Here is a 16,555-nt window from a genome sequence, read left to right on the forward strand (position 1 = left end):
TTGGAGACTTGCTTTGCTAAATATTGCAGTGGGGCCTTAATTGGCCGACCGTTCTGCTCTCCTCCGTTTTCCCCAGTGCACCTTTTGCATGCTAAGTTAATATAATTAGCAATGTGTTCAGATCGCATAGGAGCCTAGCGTTGCGAGGGACGCACGGTTAATTATGGAACAACAGCCGTCCATGCGCCAGGATCATGTGGAGGGCAGGGTCTTCCTTCACCTCAGGTCCAGCATCTCTCTCCTTGGCACCTTTTGCCAGTTACCAGGCAGACACCAGTAATTCCTCATTAACCTTACCCTCCAAGAAATTACAGGAAAACAATCCTTTTTGGTTCAGTTGCTCAGTTTGTGTTTTTTCTGTCGAAACATGGAGCATCACACCAGAGCTAGGGAAAGTTATCTTTTGGGGGGTACCAAGAATCTAGCAGCCCAATTACAGTTGACAGGAGAGACTGAAAGATAGACTGTATATACACTCATTTATTTATTTTATTTTGATTTTTTAATAAAACAAATAGTATATACACTCATCCCTCCATATTTGCAGATTTGATATTTGCGGCTCTGATTATTCACGGTCTTGATTAATATGTTCTCTCTAAGAATATCTCGGTCCTCCAATGTAACTCTGTGGTCAACTTTAACTAAATGTTGCATTGAAAGACCTAGAGATTCCTAGAGAGGATGCTCTACTAGGCCTTTGTAGCTCCTCCAGTGCAGTTCTATGGTCAGTGTCTGTCAGATGCTGACCACAGAGTTGCATTGGAGGACCTAGAGATTCCTAGAGAGGTGTCCTCTCAGGTAAAAACGTGGTGTTTTGTTGTTGTTTTTTGGTTATTTGTGGTTTTTTCATATTCACCTGTGTCGACTTATCCATGGGTCAATATAAGTACTATACTTTAATACTTATTTTAAAAGGAACCATATACTGGTGAAAGGAAAGACCATAATCTGCCCTGGAAGCACTGACCTCCCTCTATTACTATTTCGTTTTCATACGGTTCTTTGATCTATGTGTCATCCATACAGTCTTTAGTATGGAGCACAAACATTTAATGTCTGCTGGGATTTTGTATGTTCTTTGACCTTGTTTTGCTTTCGACCATCCTTTACATCCTTGGTTACATGCCCCTAAATTTTACCCTTGACTTATCCAAGGGTCATATCAAAATCCTTAACTTTGACCCCCAAAACCTGCCCTCGATTTATACATCAGTCCGGTAATCCAAAAGAAGAAAAAGAAGATATATAAAGAAGTTGGATGCAATACACTGAAGATATATATATATATAGACACATGGATGGAAGAACCCAATGAAAACGAACCCCCAAATGCTAAAAAGCGACGTGGAAGGTGCAATAGGAGAAACTGGGAATAAATAAATAAATCACTAGGGATAGATATCAGATAAAGCTCTAAAAGCAGTAAAAGAAAAGAAGAGAAGCAAAACAAAAGGGAGACAGGAACAAATGCAGAACCACGGATCAACAACGAATGGTGCAAATAGATAAAGACAAATACTGCAAAGATCAATGCAGAGAGATAGAGGACGACAACGGAAAGGGAAGAACAAGAGACCCATTCCAAAAGTCCACAAAGTCTATAGTGACATCTTTGCTTTCTGATGGCGCAATGTATACCAACTTGGTTTCACACCATGCATAAAATGACCTGCAGGGTCTTGTGTATACAAGGTGTGTATGAAACATACCATGAATTTTGTGTTTAGACGTGGGTCCCTTCTCCAAGATCTATCTCACTATGTATATGGAAATATTCCAAAATCCAAAACACTTCTGGCCCCAAGCATTTTGGATAACGCAGACTCAATATGTGTATCTATTGTCTGTGTTGGTGTTATTGTGTGCCATCATTTCTGACTTATGGCGACCCTTTAAGGTGGTGGACACATTGTGGGGTTTTCTTGGCAAGGTTTGCTCAGACTTGTCCAAGATCATTCATTGGGTTTCGTAGCCAAGCGAGGATTCGAACCTTGGTCTCCAGAGTCATGGTCCAATATTCAAACCTCAATGCCACGCTGGCTCTATATTCTGCAATAAAATAAAATAATACTGCAACACTGTTCTTTCTGGACGTCTCGATATTTAGGTATTGGCTGCCACTTGGTGGAAAGAGAGAAACATTGCATAGCAATGAAAGACTGGGAAGATTTTCTTAGGGATCATTGACAGTATTTATGCCATTCCCAGAATCAGCACAGCCTGGCCCTGCTAAGCTTCATCATGGTGCTGCATTGCAACTCCCATCGGCCCAGCCAGCATGCTGGGAGTTGCAGTCAGACAGCACCCAAAGGGCTGCTCTTTGCCTATAGTTCTACAGTGTAGGTGAATTGTTTGGCATCAAACTGTTAGAAATAATGACTTGAAAATAAAATTGCATCGCAGAATGAGTAGAGGAGCAAATTCCTTTTTTTAAATAATGAACAAATCGCACAATTCCAAATCCCAGGATTCTGCAGGAGGGAGCCATGGCAGTTTAAAGCAGTGTCAAACTGCATTATTTTTACAGTGTAGATGCACCCAGAGCAGGCTAGAGACCTTGCAAAACTACAAATGCCAGGATTTCCATAGGGACTGAGCTGCAGCACTTAAAACTGGTGTCAAACTGCATTATTTCTACAGTGCAGATGCACCCAGAGAAAGCTAAAGACCTTGCAAAAATACAAATCCTGGGAATCTGCATTTGAAACGGTGTCAAAGTGCATCACTTCTACAGTGCAGAAATGCACCCTTAACCATTGCAACCAGAGCCCTGCTATTTGCATCTCCCCGCCCCTTCATTTGCATCGGCCACGCCCCACCGAACCTCCCAGTCCCTTTACTGTCAACATTCGCGCATGCGTAGTGCTCTCAGCCGCAGCCTTTTCGCGACGGCCTGATCCGCTGGGCGCGCATGCGCAGTCGCATAACAAACCTTCCCCACCCTCAGCCGTCCCGCGTTTTGCGCATGCGCACCGGTCTCTCTCAGTCTTTGCTGTTGTTACTCGACGCCCCTCTGTTATTGAAACGAGGGGGCTCTTTTTTCCACTTCCGGTTTATTGGCTAGCACTTCCGGGGCAAGGGTGGGAACCCTCAGAAAAGGCTGTTGAGGGGGTTTGGAAGTGACGCCTTTTCGTCACAGTTAAAATTAGGTGAGTATTGGGGGGTTATTATGGGATGCGGGTCTTTTGGGGGGCGGTTTATGGAGGATTTGGGGCCACAAGGCAGAAATAATCCGGTTTGACTCCGCTTCAACCGCCTGTGGAATGCTGGGATTTGTAGTTCTGCAGGGGGCGGGAGAGCCCACACCAGGACTACAGATCCCAGGGTTCTGTAGGATGGAGGCTGCATCGACATTGTGGAATTAAGGCGTTTGCTTGGCAAGGTTTGCTGAGAAGAGGTTTGCCATGGCTCTCCCCTGAGGCTGAGATAGTGTGACACAACCATAGTCACCCAGTTCGTTTCATGGCTGAGCTGGGATTCGAACTCTGATCTCCAAAGTCATACATAGTCCGACATCCAAACCATGCTGTGCCCCTGACCCCATTGTACAATGGAAGGGAATGGAAATAATAAAGAGAGAAGAGTCATAGCTCCAAACCACACTGCAAGAAATAATCCAGTTTGAGACTGCTTTAACTGCCCTGGGATTCTGGGAACTGTAGTTTATTGTGGCACCCAAGCTCTCTCTGACAGGAGGCTAAATGTCTTCTCACAAAACTACAGTTCCCAGGATTCCCTAGCACTGAGCCAAGGCAGTTAAAGCGGTCTCAGACTGGATTATTTCTGCAGTGTGTTTTGGACCTTAGTCTTTTATCCTCAGATCAGCCTTCCATAGTTGCTGTGGACCCTAGTTTGCCCCCCATGGCTGAAGCAATATCCTAGGACATAAGAATAATGGAGGCTTTGCTAGATTTTGGTGCTAAAGCCCTGGATGTACTGGAAGGCTTTTGTGCGTGCTTTTCAGAGGAAGGAAGATCTTGTGGATGGGTGACTTGCAATAACGGATGTTGCATGGGAAACCAAGCCAGTGTCCTGAAAAAACAGACAGTCTCTGCTTCTGAGTGATGTGTGTCTGCGTGCGTCAGTGGAGGATATTGGAAAGTTGGCACAGAACTGGTCTGCTTTTCAAAATGGTCAGCCGTCAGAGAGATTATTCACCCTTTATAATATTTCGTATATAGAACACAACATTAATCTCTAAAAGGTTAATCAATACATGTTTGAAATACATCTGAGGAAGTAGACTCAAGTCTAGGAAAGCTCATGCTGCCAATTTCTTTCTTTCAGTGAGTCTCAAAGGTGCTACAAGATCTGTCTCCATACTGATCCTACAGACTAACAGGGCTATATCTTTTCAAAGCATCTGAGGAAGTAGACTGAAGTCTAGGAAAGCTCATGCTGCCAATTTCTTTCTTTCAGTGAGTCTCAAAGGTGCTACAAGATCTCTCTACGTACTGATTCTACAGACTAACACGGCTATACCTTTGAATAATAATAATAATGATAATAATAACAACAACAACAACCAAATGCATCTGAGGAAGTAGAGTCAAGTCTATGAAATCGCATGCTGCCAATTTCTTTCTTTCAGTGAGTCTCAAAGGTGCTACAAGATCTCTCTACTTATTATTATTATTGCATCTAAATGTATCAGAAAGTAGACTGAAATCTAGGAAATCTCATGCTGCCAATTTCTTTCAGTGAGTCTCAAAGATCTCTCTACGTATTATTGTTGTTGTATCTAAATGCATCTGAGAAAGTAGACTGAAGTCTAGGAAATCTCATTTCTTTCAGCAAAGTTTCTTTCTTTCAGTGAGTCTGAAAGGTGCTACAAGATCTCTCTACATATTACAGTTGCCTCTTTGAACTCATGGGGGATCCGTAACCCCAGCAAATATGGAGGGCTCACTGAATAGTTAGTTCATTGTTTGCCAAGTTTGTCTTGTATCAAACTGCAAGCTATAAGAGCCTCTGTAATTGAGTGAAAGAATCTTGTTCTGCATAGCCTGACTTTTGAGATTCTATCATGATAAGAATGTCTTCTTGCATCATCAAGAATTTCCAAATTTCCTTTGTGGTAGGATGTCTCTAGTAACCGCCTTTTGGGTCCTTAAAAACACACACACACAACCATTGCAATTCCTTTACTTGGCTAGCCAGATGGGAGATAATGGGGCAGAATCCTGGACCTTTTTAGGAATAAACATCAAGGGAATTGTGGCCTGTGTGTAAGTGTTAAGTGTGATCCTGGCAGGAGACCATTTGCCCTAACAGACATCGCACAAACAACTGGGTCTTCCGCAAAGACTTTTGCCATCGTTCTGTGTTTTTATGTTCCTGGAGGCTCTTAAATGCCTGCCTTGTTGAGCAAGAAGGATGAGCTGTGAAGAGTATACTGAGCTCATAGCACCTTGGGTTATTGTTAGAAGGCAAGGAGTCAAAATCTTCTCTATCAGCTAGATACTAATTGTTGCCTTGTGGTATTCTGGGTGGAGTAGAGAGATTGTGACATCTTCAACTCTGCTTCCTAGTCTCCAGTGTTGACAGTTCTTCTAATAGGGAACTTGTAAGACATTTTATTGTTTGAAGCAAACAGCTAAGCTTGATGTTGTAAGACTGGGGTGTTTTCCTCTCCAGCCTTCTATAGTTATTGGTGGCCAAGTTAAAAATCAGCTGCTCAGTATTGCTAGAAAGCGCCCATAGCAGTTTCTAAGCACTTTGCAGAACATTTTACAGCTTTTGGGACATGCTGATGTCTCCCAAGACTAGAGACTCTTCCCACATCTGCCTTTCAAGCTCCTGATCAGAGAAGTGTGTCTGTGTTGTGTTTTGCTTTGACCCAAACGCACCATCTACATGGTGGAGTCCACCATGTTGAGTGAAGAGACGTTTCAAACAGATGCATGAAACCCACTCTGAGAAAACTTGTGCAAAAAACAGAGGGCACATCATAGAGTTGTCCTTAGATTGCTTTTATATTACTTCGGCTTCATTCTCATGAGCCCATCCACATATAATGTTCCTGTTTCTTATCTATCATTACTCACATGTTTCATTCTGGGCTTCATAGGAAGGCAGTTCAGTTCATGAGCAGTGCTGAGGAATACATATACTTTACAGCTCTCAACATCTAACACAAAAAGGAGGAATTCTGGATCAAGCAGAAGCTGCCTCGACCATTGAGGCGACGCTGAGGATGGAAGGAGTTGAGCTGAAGGAGGAGTGGCAAGATGAAGATTTTCCAAGGTAAGGAAGGAGTAGTTATGGCAAGGTCTGACTGGCTGTAAAACTTACGTGTCAGAACTTAACACATATATTTTTAAAAAGGTTTAGTACAATAGCCATAATATATATGACTGAGAAAAACACTGTCTTTAAATCAGTGTGACCTTTTGAGGAGGGTTTTCTTTATTGTTACATTGGAAGTGTCTCACATACATTCATCGATGAGTTTGAATTACATAGTTTTTAAAGCCGAGTCAGTAGTAAGGGCGCAGCTATTAGTATGCATAAATTGTTTAAAGAAGCTTAAAGAATAGGATGGGGATGACTGCTATACACAAACTTTTTTGCTTGATTAATGGGACCAGTTCTTACTTAACATGGGCTCCCAGGCATATATGTACGTAATGGCATCTCTTGGCAATGGGACCCAGTCAAAAGACAAAAGTCATTTAAGTTTCATATACACCTTCTACACATGTAGCTTGAAGGTAACTTTATACACAATACTTTTAATAATTGTGTGACGAAAACTAAGGTTGTGTACATTGAACCATCAGAAATTGAAGGTGTCACTGTCTCTGCCACCCATGAAAAAGTTTTGGATATAGGAGTATTTTGGAATTCTGGATAAGGGAGACTCAACCTGTGGCAGCAGGTGGCTGCTTTGCTTCTGCACTGACTTCTCTGGCTAGTATAATTCCCTTTGTGCTGGCTTATATTCAAGCTGCTCAAAATTATTGTCCAGATGTCATATAAAATACATGATTGTCCAAGGGAAAAGTGTGTATGGGAGGATAGAGGGTGGGTTTTGTTATGTTCATGCTATCCCCGTAGGTCTTCCCATCTCTGGACACCGATCATTCACAAGCTGGCATTTGTTTTCCATTCCAGACCTCTACCAGAAGATGATCATATTGAAGATTTGCCAGATCCCTCTGGAACAGGGGACCAACCTGGTAAGACTACAATCTGATAAGATTAGGCAACTATGTGAGGCTAGGAACCAATTCTTCCCTGCAGGGGCTGCACTCCTTCCTCTGCCCCATCTCCATTTTCTTCAATAACCCTCTCAAAGTGGCAACCAAATGTAACATTGTGTCCTTGTCACCATTTTGAGAGGGACTCAGCAGCTGCTTCATGTAGATATTGAAATGCATTGCAGACAGCATTGACCCCAGGCTAATGGACCAAAGACTGAACAACAGTCCCCCAGTACCACCCTCTGGGAACATTGAGCCAAGAGCAGTAGCACAGCAAAGCAATGCCCCCAAGTTGCATATCAGCCAAATGATCCTGAACGATACCATGGTCAATAATATCAAATGCCACTGAAGGATCCAGGAGAACCAATAGGGATTCACTTCCACATCCAACTCCTGGAATGTTGCTTACTTGCCAACATTCAAATTCTGTTAATTCAGAGCGGAAGTAAAAAGTTGTTTTACTCAGTTAGTTTCCTGTTACAGCTTTTCCTTCTTTGGGGATACATGACTCCCGTTTCACTCCAGCTCTAAAATGTCTATACCCTCCCTTTTCTTTCTTCACTCAATTAGAAGTGAATGGCAACAAAGTTAAGAAGAAACTTATGGCTCCAAATATAAATTTAACTCTGGATCACAGTGAGGGATCGATTTTGTCTGACTTAGATGACAGCAAAGATATCGATCTGGACGATATAGACACACCATCCGAAAACAGTAATGAATTTGAATGGGAAGGTAAGATACTTTTATATCTTAGCCTTGTGCGCGGGTCTGTTTCCTACTACCCAGCCACCACTGGGAATCAGTGGAGCTGTTCTGTGGAGCAAATAGCCCCGTGACATTGAACCAACCATTGATGTCCAGTTCTTTGCAACTATGCATGTTCTTAACCAAAACGGCAAGTCCCCCCCCCAAATCCCGCTTGTCTCTTTTGCAGTCTGTGGAGACATGTGTGTGAGGCTGTTCTATTTCCTCCAAAATAAATGGTTTGCAGCAGGTATAAGTAGTCATCATGCTGGTATGAGCAACTTCTTTAAAAATACATGCATACACACCCTGCAGACCAGTCGTTGGGGCCTGCAGTGAAAGCTTTCAGTCACCTATTGCAAATCATATGGTTAATCTACATCTGCCCATCCTTTCTATAAAGTACCATGGGTGACAGTGCAGTGTAGAGGTTTGATGGCTGTGGTATTTTGCTCATTTTGTGTAAACTTTTCTTAATGCATCAGAAAACACCCCAGCCCCAGGCACTTAGATTTTACGGTGCATTGGGCAAGGGAGAGGCCAGAGTTGTACATAATTGGAATAAGGTTTCTGTCTCTTCTCTTCTCTTTAATGCGGCGGTCTGCGTTTTCCCGGAAGGATAGTTTCCATTAACAACTTCTGTCTTGGAAACAAACTACTAACATGCTACAGTAGTTTTTCCACAACTCTGTGGTAAGGTTTGTGCTACTGAAATTACTTTAACAAAGCCCATGAAGATGATGTGTATCCTTCAGGGTGCTTCCAAGATTCTGCTTAGCTTTTGATTGAAATATCTGATGCATGACTGTCACAAATCCGTGTACGGAAATTATTCAGTGCTAAATGTGTAATTGGTGGGGATATGATAGCTGAAGATAAGAGATCTGGAGCTGTCGTCTAATCAAGGGGCTTCTGCAAATTCATAATCCATAAATTCTTCTGGGATATCAATACTGGTTAAAATAAAGACTACTGAATGTGTCAGGTATATACTGTATATAGCTCAAATTCTGGTAATTGCTTTACAAGGGGAAAAAATTGCTTTGCAAATTAAAATCTAATTGGGGGCCAACAGTATCTTATGCTGATTTTTTTTTTAAATATGTAATGGTTTCAAGGCTTGGGAAAGGAATCATAGCTTTGTACTTGAAGAGTCCAACATTGTACACAGTCATTGCTTAATCGCTGATTCAAAATGTAATGCAAACAATTTTTAGATAAGAAATGTTGACCTTTCAGTATCACAGCACAGTTTGTTAAGGTTTTATGTAGACAGTGATGCAGCAAAGCCACTTGGTTAAGTGAATGATTCTTACTATAATGATTTCTTGATTATTATTTTTAAACATGACAGATGATCTTCCAAAGCCCAAAACTACTGATGTAATTAGAAAAGGATCGTTTTCAGAATATGCGGCATCTGATGAAAAAGAGGAGGAAAGGCGGTGGCGAATGTTCCGGATTGGAGATCAAGATCATAGAGTGGACATGAAGGCTATTGAGCCCTATAAGAAGGTTATCAGTCATGGAGGTAAAGATTTCCTGGCAAAGGCTTGTTTACCATCCTAAACTGCCACCAACTATAATGTTTTATTTTATTATCAAAAACACATTGCAATTATTTCTCTTTTTCTTTCCTTTTTTTAACCCCCACCTAGGTTATTATGGTGATGGATTAAATGCAATTGTTGTGTTTGCAGTTTGCTTCATGCCAGAAGGTGGTCAGCCAAACTACAGATACTTAATGGATAATTTGTTTAAGTAAGTATTAAGTGAGGCCCAAATAGGCATGAGACATGTTCCGAGGCGGAGGAAGTTCCTTCTGAAGTTTAGATGGATGTACTCTGCTAAGCTCCAAATGTTCTAGTAAAAATACATGTTTTTGCTTGGTACTGGGACAACGCTACCATTAGTGCCATTTGGGACTTTAAAGGGACTGTATTCCATGACCAGAGCATAGAAGGCCCTGTTCCTGTAACCTCCCATAGCTTATTGCTTCAACCAGTATGGCAGAGGAAGGACCCTGTCACAGATGTCCATCCTTGGGCAAAGATATGTAGGGAGAGATGCTCTTACAGTTGTCAAGTCCCAAAGCCTTTTAGGGCCTTAAATGCTTTGGTGGTTAGATGTTATCACTAGCACTTTGAATTCAAACCAGAAGTGTATTGGAGTCACTAGTGGCAACCTGATTTGCAGATAGCTCTAGCCAAGCTAGCATAAGACTTGCCAATGTTCATGCAGTGATTGTTGCTGAAGGATGATGGTAGTGATAATGATAAATGATGATGATGGAATTTAACAAAAGTACACTAAAGACATAAATCCTCTTTTTCTCCCTTTCCATTCTCTTTTTGTTTCTCTCTTTTTTCCTTTGCATCTCAACAGATATGTTATTGGCACGCTAGAACTGTTAGTTGCTGAAAACTATATGATTGTTTATCTAAATGGTGCAACAACGCGGCGGAAGATGCCTAGTCTAGGATGGCTCAGGAAGTGTTACCAGCAGATTGATAGGAGGTAACATGAAAAACATTTTAAGACATCCAACTGCAGGATCTGTGCAAAGACGCATCAGTGTCTCTGGAGATCTTTAAAGTACTGTTTAGGTTTTGCCATGGAAGGGAAATGCGGGTGCTCATCCCAGATGAAGCATCCCTCCATGCCTTGTTTTCCTTCTCCTCACATCTACTTTTTCTGAGTCACTTCTCTCCTTCCTCCTCTCCACCAGATGTTTATCAGTAGTACCCTCAGTAGCTCTCTGGGGTGGAAGTTTTGGACAGGGCACAAACTGATAGAGACAAGACCCTTGTGCCCTGTCCACAAAGAGGCATACACACAGGGAATCTAGAACCAGCAGTAAGTGAATTGCTGAAATGATTCTAGCCTGTGTGAAGACTATCTAAACATCCCTGACTTCCCAGCCTGCCAACACTATGACTCAGACTTGCTCTCGCTTTTAGTCAGAAGGCTGAGAAGTAATAGCCAGTAGTCCTCTTTGCCTATAAGGCCTCTCAGCAAGACCATGGCAACTAGTTGCAGGTCTACATCCGCCAGAATACTCCAAGTGAGACACATGTAAATGTCCACCCGGAGTGTTCTGGATTTTCTTCTTAATGCAGTTTAAGGCAGGGATGGCACTGTGATCTTGCTGGGTAGTGCAGCTTTCAGAAGAGTTGCTGATCTTAAGCTCTTTGGCAGTTCTTTCTAGCTTACACATACAAGTAGAATGATAGCAAAAACTTGTAAATCATTAGTGATTGCCATGCCCACGCTTAGTGTTTAGGGGACAGGAGGGTGCTTTGCTTCTCTTGCTGACCTTTCTTTCATATTTTGATTTAACTTTAGGTTAAGGAAAAACCTGAAATCATTAATTATAGTTCATCCTTCCTGGTTCATTAGGACGCTTCTGGCGATCACAAAACCTTTTATTAGGTAACACTCAGAATATTGACTCCAGTTTGTTTGTTTTTAAGTGCTGGTGTATTTAGCATTTTAGTGGTAAATATGTTTTCCCATCTCCTTTTAGCTCAAAATTCAGCCAAAAAATCAAGTATGTCTTCACTTTGGCAGAGCTGGCTGAAATCATCCCCATGGAATACGTTGGCATCCCTGAATGCATAAAACAGTAGGTTGCAATTTAAATGTTCACAGCCCAAGAATGGCATGCAAATATTGCTGTTGCTTTTGGAAGAGGTTTAAGACTAGAGTCCTATTGCTAATCCCAGCTAGAGTTGGTCCATCGAGACAATAGAATCTGCATTCTTGTTGAGTTACCTGGTTTCTGTTGATTCAATGCATCTACTCCAGTCGGAATTAACATGTATATTAGGGCCTAAATTCACATTGCTTCTTTAGTGATGACATGTCTTTATATCCCATTTTAAAACCAGGGTGGGCTCTCAAAGCAAATAAAGTTGCAATCCAGTCCAAATAAAGATGCAAAGTATGAGTTGGGGGAATCACCTTATATCATCTGGCCTTGTGTTGTCTAATTCAGCTGATGCAAGCCAAAACCACCAGGGCCAGTATCAGACCCAATCCTGGTGGACTGGACATCCATTGGATCTGACCCTATCCCAGTGTAAACAGCCAGGTCAATTTGACCCCTGGTTTGCCATGGAGTTTCCTAGAAAATGCAGCAAAAGTTGGCTGTTTATACACACACACCCCTCCCCGCCCCTTACCTTGCCACACCATCACTGGTACTGGGAAGCCCCCATCACTGTGTCTGATGCAGAAACAGTGTGTGGCACAGCAACGGGAGGCTTCTCAGTAGGAGCAATAGTGCAGCAAGGTAAGGAATGTGCGCTGGTAGCAGGTCCCAGGTTGGCATCTCTCCCTATCCCTGTGCCAACATAGAGACTGACCCGGATGATCACGCCCTGGCCCATCAGCCCCCAAGATAGACTCCTGGACCAAGGAGTCCCTGGTTTAAACCATGGCTCATCCAGTAAATTCACTTGGGTGAAGTGATGGCGGGATCTAATCGATCCCATGGGCTAATCAGGAATAAGGAAGACGATGTCCACACACAAAAACCCAGAACTTAATAGTAGATGAGAAGGGAACAAACCAAAGCAACATTATTGGAACTAAATCCAGTTACTTCTATTCTTCTGTTTTGATTTGTTTTTAAGTATTTGAAGTTAGAATGCCTTGGCTAAATCAATGCTGTTAGCTTGTTTTTTTGGAATTTGCTGATATACAAATCTGCGTCCTGTTGTACTAAAAATCGCAATTTTCCCCACTAAGGTATGAAGAAGAAAAATTTAAAAAGAAAGCCAAAAGGTATACGCACATCTTGATCAGGGCTGTTATCTAACCTAGCCAACTCTGCTGTGCTGTCTTGCTGGGATGGTTTGGGCTTGCTGGGATGCATACAGCATGTGTCAACAAAGCTGCACCTGCAAACTCTTCTGCGTATAATATGACTAGTTTATGCTGTGGTGTTCTCATTTGTTCCACAAGCAGCTGGTTGCTTTCAAAGTAATCTGAGCAACCAAAAGGCTGGCTATTTGTAGCGCTAATCTGCAAACCTTAAAAGTGCATTCCCACCTCCACCCCCCATCCCCCTTTGACTTGGATAGCAGTTGTTGCTTGCTTGCAAAACACTTCCCTAATTCTAGCCTGAAGATGACTTTGACTCAGCGGTCACTTAAGTTCAAAATTGCTTGATTTGCACATCCACTATCTAAACTGGCTAAAAAGCCCCCCCCCCCCTTTTTTTTTTTTTTTAAATACTTTGTGCTGTCTGCATTTATGCTGTCTTTTTAAATTTCTTTTTTGGGCTTATCAGTGCATGCTGGGTTTTTCTAGTGCTTAAGTTAACATGGCCCGCTAATGCCCCTTTGCCAATACTGACCAGTTCAGTCCACCAGTTGCTGTTGCTACTAACAACTTCACTTGATCCAGAATGTGCCCATTTTGCAGAACTGCTCCAAATAGATGTTTGCAGGTGCCATCATTTTTCTTTTGCAAAGAAAGGCTCTGACTTTGTTTTTGCAGAGCAATATTAAAACCCAAGGAAAAAACACCAGAAGGCACTATATGTGCATATAGGATCCTTAGCTAGCTTTCATGTGGCTTATGCTTTTCCATGTTAGATCCATTCTCTCATTTAGCTTGAGAATTGTTCACATCAGGAGGAAATTTACACAACCAAGTTTTTACTGGTTGAACATTTTTTTTCTTTTTTACATCAGGCTTGGCATTGCTTTGGGAGGACGTTCTGCTTTTACCTTCTAAAATCAAAAGCAAAACATGGCTAACTGCAGTTGACTTTGTTCAAATCACTTCTTTTTAGTTCTGTCTCTGAATCCAGATTTTTTTCATTCTGCCTTTCAGAACCATAACTTTCCTGTCACTGTTTTAAAAAACCACCTTTGTCCACCTGTCAAGTTATAATTCATGATGGGAGGCGGTGACACTTGCTGTTCTACTTGTGTTAATTTGTGTTCATTGCAATTGCTAAATAATAAAGCATTTGCTCCCCCCCCCCCCCCCGAAAGAACCTCAAATCTTAGCCACAGCGGAAAACTTAGATTGTTGACTGTTTTCATTCCCCCTTTCCCTCTTGTCTACTAAGCAGAATTGACCAGGAACTTAATGGAAAACAGGAGCAGAAGACAGAACAGTAGAATATTTTTGTGATTTTTGTGTCTTTTTGATTCGAGCCAAGACTGAAGAATGTGCAGAAGGAAATGACGTCTTGCTTATCGAAATCTAATCCGAGCAGGAGATCGGCTTCCGGACTTTTTGCCCAATGGACTGTCTGCTGCTGAATGGGTTTGCTAGCCCAGGCTAAATGTTGACACTTACTAGCTGCCTTTATTATAACTGTTTTATATTTCAATGTTGCAAAGCGTCGTTAAGAGGCACTCATTTTTTTATCCTAAATGATGCTTATTCAGTAAATATTTATATGCTTAAATGTTAAGGAAAGAGATAATATATATATTTTTATGACGTCTCAGAACAATATTTTATAAGGTTTATCTGCACCAATCCTTGCAGGTAGACTAGGCCATAAATGACTGCTGTCATTTATTTGGTAATAAAAAGTGCATGACAATTTCTTATAAATGGTCAGATGCTTCTTGGCAAATCGTAGAGACACCATCTCAGTGATTTGCTTTGCTAGTGAGATATTATCAGCTATGTTATTGAAATGTGAAGATTTTTTTGTTTTGCCATTTCTTTGCCATTTACCATATTGGATGTATCTAACTTGGATATCCTGATTTGGAGGCTGGGGGAATGAGGAATTTGGGGCACAAAATAGACCGTTTGACCAGAGGGCTTTCAATCTCTGAACATTAAAGAAACATAACCGTGCCAGCTCAGCTTTAATATCTGGCCAGCAGAAACCATAAACATGCCAAACATCTTATCTTTCAATAGAGTGCTAAGAACTGTACAGCCAGATAACCGCTGAAGAATAGATGCCAACCTTCCAGGCTGAAGGGCAGAATCATATTTTGTAAGGCAAGCAGGCCTTTGGCTTGAAGTGACACCATCCCGTATTTCCTCTCTTGATATTTCTTTTTAGGTTTGTATGTCCGTTGGTTAAGGAAGGTTACGACACCAGAATGTTGTTTGTAATGTGTACTACAGGTTACAGAGGGGGAGCCTGTTCTCAATGGCTCCCCTGTTTCTCCTGTAAAACCAAAGCAATGCAATATATGATTCTCTGGGCATTGCTGGCCTTCATTTCCCATCTGCCCTAAGCAGCATAGCTAATGGAGAGGGATTATGGGAGCTGTAGTCCAAAAAAAAAAGCTGAAGGGCCACAGTTGCCCTCCCCAGCTGTGAACTTTAGTTCTACCTGTATACATGGAGGAAAAATATAGCAGCACTGTTTTGTAGCCGGAAAGACTCATTCGCCCTGCAGCGTTGACCCAGCACCTTTCACAAGCACTACATTCACTTTATATGGTCTTTTTCCTTAGAGGAATCTCGTTTTCAAAACTGCACGTCCACAAAGCGCTTTCACCCATATGTAAAAATGGACCGCACAGGGTGGCCTGGCTCATGGTTTGTCCAAGGTGGACATGTAAACTCTGCATTTGCCATGTGCACTAATTCCTAGGAAGACAGTCATCAAAGCAGAGATGTTAAAACATTTTGTTGACCTGGGAAGAAACACCTTAAATATATATATATATATCCCCCCCCCACTTGTTTTTAATGTTTGTCTCACATGTTGGTGGCACCGTCAAATATGCCTTCTCTATCTCCAATGTTTACTTTGAGAGGGATGAAGAATGATGCCCATATGTTGGTTTATAACCTAGTCAATAAATAGCGTTTTACAGAAAGAAAGAAAAATGACTGTAATTGAATGTTTACCTGAATGAAAGTTCCAGCACGATCCTAAAGTGTTTTGGATAAATATTAGGCTAAAACAGTTGACGATTTGAGCCAAGGGACATTGCCTTGATAGAGGTGACTTTAATTCTTGGTACTGATGTTGGTAGTCTTGTTGGAAATGAGCATTTATTTCATGTCTAGGGGTCCAAGTATACCACAAGAAAAGATTTAGGGGCCTTAGTAGACCACAAGCTAAACATGAATTAGTAGTGTGAAGCTAATGCAGTTCTTGCTGCACCAACAGAAGTATCAATTCAGGGAATTAATAGTACCATTCTTACTCTGCTTTGCTCAGACTTCACCTGGAATATTGTGTCCAGTTTTGGGCATCGCAGTTCAAGAAGGACGTTGACAAGCTGAAACGTGTCCCAGAGGAGGGCAACCAAAATGGTGAAAGGTCTGGAAATGAAGCCTTAGGAGGAACAACTTAGGGAGCTGGGAATGCTTACACTGGAAAAGAGAAAACAGAGATGTAACCTGGTCACCATCTTTAGATATCTGAAGGGTTGTGTAGAAGATAAAGCAAGTTTGTTCTCTGCTGCTCCAGAGACTAAAACACAAACCAATGAGTTCAAATTACAATGAAAGATTCTCATTTGGAGAACATTTGGAGGAACTTCTTGACTGTAAGAGCGGTTTGACAGTCAGATAGACTACTGTGAAGGTGGACTCTCCTTCTTAGGGGTCTTTAAACAGGTTGGATGGGAATCTTTCAGGAGTGCTTTATT

The 16,555-nt window shown here is 41.7% G+C and overlaps 1 protein-coding gene across 5 annotated transcripts; it reads left to right on the forward strand.

The window, feature by feature from the left end:
* Positions 1-2,982: 2,982 nt before the first annotated feature.
* Positions 2,983-16,555, forward strand: LOC149307132 (BCL2/adenovirus E1B 19 kDa protein-interacting protein 2-like). Of its 5 annotated transcripts, none has more exons than XM_089538348.1 (12): positions 2,983-3,152; positions 4,423-4,606; positions 6,074-6,249; positions 7,120-7,184; positions 7,782-7,946; positions 9,313-9,489; positions 9,617-9,719; positions 10,344-10,475; positions 11,304-11,390; positions 11,485-11,583; positions 12,711-12,746; positions 14,047-16,555. In XM_089538348.1, the coding sequence occupies exons 3-12, from the start codon at positions 6,200-6,202 to the stop codon at positions 14,093-14,095; spliced, it is 963 nt and encodes a 320-aa protein (XP_089394474.1). In that variant the 5' UTR covers positions 2,983-3,152; positions 4,423-4,606; positions 6,074-6,199; the 3' UTR covers positions 14,096-16,555. The 5 variants fall into 5 exon arrangements, with proteins under 5 accessions (XP_089394474.1, XP_089394475.1, XP_089394473.1 ...); XM_089538349.1 differs by having other exon boundaries at positions 4,423-4,593; XM_089538347.1 differs by lacking the exon at positions 4,423-4,606.

This window comes from Sceloporus occidentalis, unplaced genomic scaffold (genome assembly GCF_023333645.1).
Source record: "Sceloporus occidentalis isolate IW3139 unplaced genomic scaffold, rSceOcc1.0.p SCAF_9, whole genome shotgun sequence".
Classification (NCBI taxonomy): Eukaryota; Metazoa; Chordata; class Lepidosauria; order Squamata; family Phrynosomatidae; genus Sceloporus; species Sceloporus occidentalis.

Coding starts and splice junctions, on each gene's coding strand:
- LOC149307132 (XM_089538348.1), top strand. CDS start 6,200: ATGGAAGGAGTTGAGCTGAAGGAGGAGTGGCAAGATGAAGATTTTCCA. Junction 6,250..7,119: donor CAAGATGAAGATTTTCCAAG/GTAAGGAAGGAG, acceptor TTTCCATTCCAG/ACCTCTACCAGAAGATGATC. Junction 9,490..9,616: donor GAAGGTTATCAGTCATGGAG/GTAAAGATTTCC, acceptor ACCCCCACCTAG/GTTATTATGGTGATGGATTA.